Below are 2,500 nucleotides of genomic sequence, written 5' to 3'. Positions count from 1 at the left end.
CATTTGAAGATTAGGTTCTTTTCTCCTCACCCTGTTTTAATTTTTTTATTTATTTATTTTTTTCTCTATCTCTCGTCTCTTTGTCTCACTCGTCTCGTCTCATGTCTCGTTTCATGCCTCGTCTCATCTTGTCTCATGTCTTCTCTCTCTCCTTCTCCCAACACCATTTTTTTTTTTTTTTTTTTTTTTTTTTTTTTTGCTTCATGTTTTTCTTTTCTTTTTCATGTTCTCTGGTTTAATTTTTAGGGCACATTAACATGAGGTCAGTCTTCCGTTTCTCCATTTGATGATTAGATTCCATGCCCCACACTCTTATATTTGTCTGTCTGTTTATTTCCATGATGTTCTCAGGTTTTACTTTTCTGAGACCACTTTGTAAACTCATTTTGTTAGTTGCCTATTTTTTTATTTATTTATTTATTTATTTTTACATCCTGACTTCATTCTTGTACTACCAACCATGACCACCACCACTACAAAGCACAAAAACAACCACAACAACAATAACAATAACTATTTACACATATGAAGAGAACATTTCATTATTTAGTTGTGTCTCCCTCCACGAGTACACATGACCACGCCAGACAAGTGAACCAGAGAACTTGCATTATTTGTTCCCTTAGTCACTGGCGATTATGTTCTTGTCCTGTGTGTCATCTTGGGGCAGGAATTCATGATAATCGATGTGGGTTATGATGATGAAAACTCCCTATAAACAGAGACAGACAGACAGACAGGCAGGCAGGCAGGCAGAGAGAGAGAGAAAAGTGTTACATTAAAATTTCAAGTTTGGTATTGGAATGAGTTGAGAAAGGAATGAGAGAGACGAGGAGAGTTGAAAAAAGTGAGAAGCTCGTAAAATGTCATGTTTTATCTTATTCATTAAACACCCTTGAAAAAATGTATGGGAAGGTATATTTTCATAATCACTATCTTTTATGTATAACCTTTAGTTTTTCCTTGTGTGTTGTGATGAAAGAGAGGGCAGCTTACCTTGTGTTTATCTTCACTAAACCATGACATCAAAAATGTACAAGATACATTTTCTTAATTACTTTCTTTGATATACAGGTCTTAGTTTTCCTCATGCTATAATGAAAGAGGTGCAGTTTATATTGTGTTTACCCTATGTGTGTACAAGAGAGTTTATGCTCAGTCAGGAGAGAGAGAGAGAGGTGTGCAGGGTGTGTGGCTGCCATGTGCTGCCTAACTCTTCCTTGTTTCTTAAGGATACAAAGTGATCGAGATTAAGTTTAGTTCATAAGTGTTGCTCTGTAGTATGAATAAAGCTGGAGCAGTGTGAGTGTGAGTGTGTGTGTGTGTGTGTGTGTGTGTGTGTGTGTGAGTGAGGGAAAGAGAAAGAACAGAATACTTTTATAATATATTGTAATTTATTCTTCACAATAAAATGCTACATTCTAGAATTTTTTGTATATACTATTCTTTTATTTATCGGAACCTCAAAAGACACAGGACAGCTGTATTTCAAAGCTAATGCTGCTCCTGTGTGTGTAATTCACCTCGGTCGTCTGCTGGTCACTCAACCAGTCTTCCCCATTACGGAGCGAGCTCAGAGCTCATAGACCGATCTTCGGGTAGGACTGAGACCACAACACACCACACACCGGGAAAGCGAGGCCACAACCCCTCCAGTTACATCCCCTACCTATTTACTGCTAGGTGATCAGGAGCCACACATTAAGAGCCGCGCCCATTTGCCTCGCCGCTTACCGGGACTCGAACCCGGCCCTCTCGATTGTGAGTCGAGCGTGCTAACCATTACACTACGCGGTGTGTGTGTGTGTGGTTCGTATTCAGAAACGCTTTGCTCTCACCACGACCATTTTCTAAGACCACAGATGATGAGCGGGGCTGTCAAGAGAAGGTTAATAAATTATGTAGAAATTTTGTCAGTCTGCATCTACAACCACAAAAGCGTCACAAAAACTTGTACAGATTTAAATAAAGTTTTTTGAAGTAGTGGAGGTGAAGCACTGAGGTGTTTGAGAATATAATCTCTCTCTCTCTCTCTCTCTCTCTCTCTCTCTCATATTTTCGCTCAAACTCGTGTGCGGAAGGGTCTATGGAGGCGATATCCCAACCACATCAAGCACGATCATCAATTGTCATTACGAGTGTACCTATAGAACTTGATAGCTGTGGTCTACATAATCTATTATCAATTAATTTTTCTGAAACCATTTTTAAGAGTTGCTAGACCAGGCTGTAAGATAATTTTGTCAGTACATTTTATTTTATTGAAATATAATTAATGCTACAAATACATGAATAAGTGGTACATCAATTTTAGAAATATGTTGATATTATGGTGGCGTCATTGCACTGAGCACAATGACAATGGCAGCGTGGTGCGTGGCGCGGAGTCAACATTGGTGCCAGATGCAGGGAAATTTCTTTGTTTTAGAGAAATTTTGACTATGACAGGAAAGAAAAATCACTAAAAAGGGAAAATTATGGAGAGAAATATTAGCTTTTA

General features: G+C 38.4%; 1 protein-coding gene across 1 annotated transcript in view; it reads left to right on the top strand.

Annotated features, from left to right (window-relative positions):
• Positions 1 to 1,436, top strand: part of LOC123509683 (E3 ubiquitin-protein ligase TRAIP-like) — a 14,106-nt gene extending 12,670 nt beyond the window's left edge. The window contains exon 13 of the mRNA XM_045264164.1: positions 1 to 1,436. This exon is cut by the window's left edge and continues 183 nt beyond it. Coding sequence (XP_045120099.1) covers positions 1 to 14 — 14 coding nt within the window. The 3' untranslated portion in view covers positions 15 to 1,436.
• Positions 1,437 to 2,500: the final 1,064 nt, after the last annotated feature.

The sequence above is a fragment of the Portunus trituberculatus genome, chromosome 3, assembly GCF_017591435.1.
Source record: "Portunus trituberculatus isolate SZX2019 chromosome 3, ASM1759143v1, whole genome shotgun sequence".
Lineage (NCBI taxonomy): Eukaryota > Metazoa > Arthropoda > Malacostraca > Decapoda > Portunidae > Portunus > Portunus trituberculatus.
The sequence above is the reverse complement of the archived record's forward strand: the minus strand, read 5'-3'. Positions and strand labels throughout refer to the sequence as shown.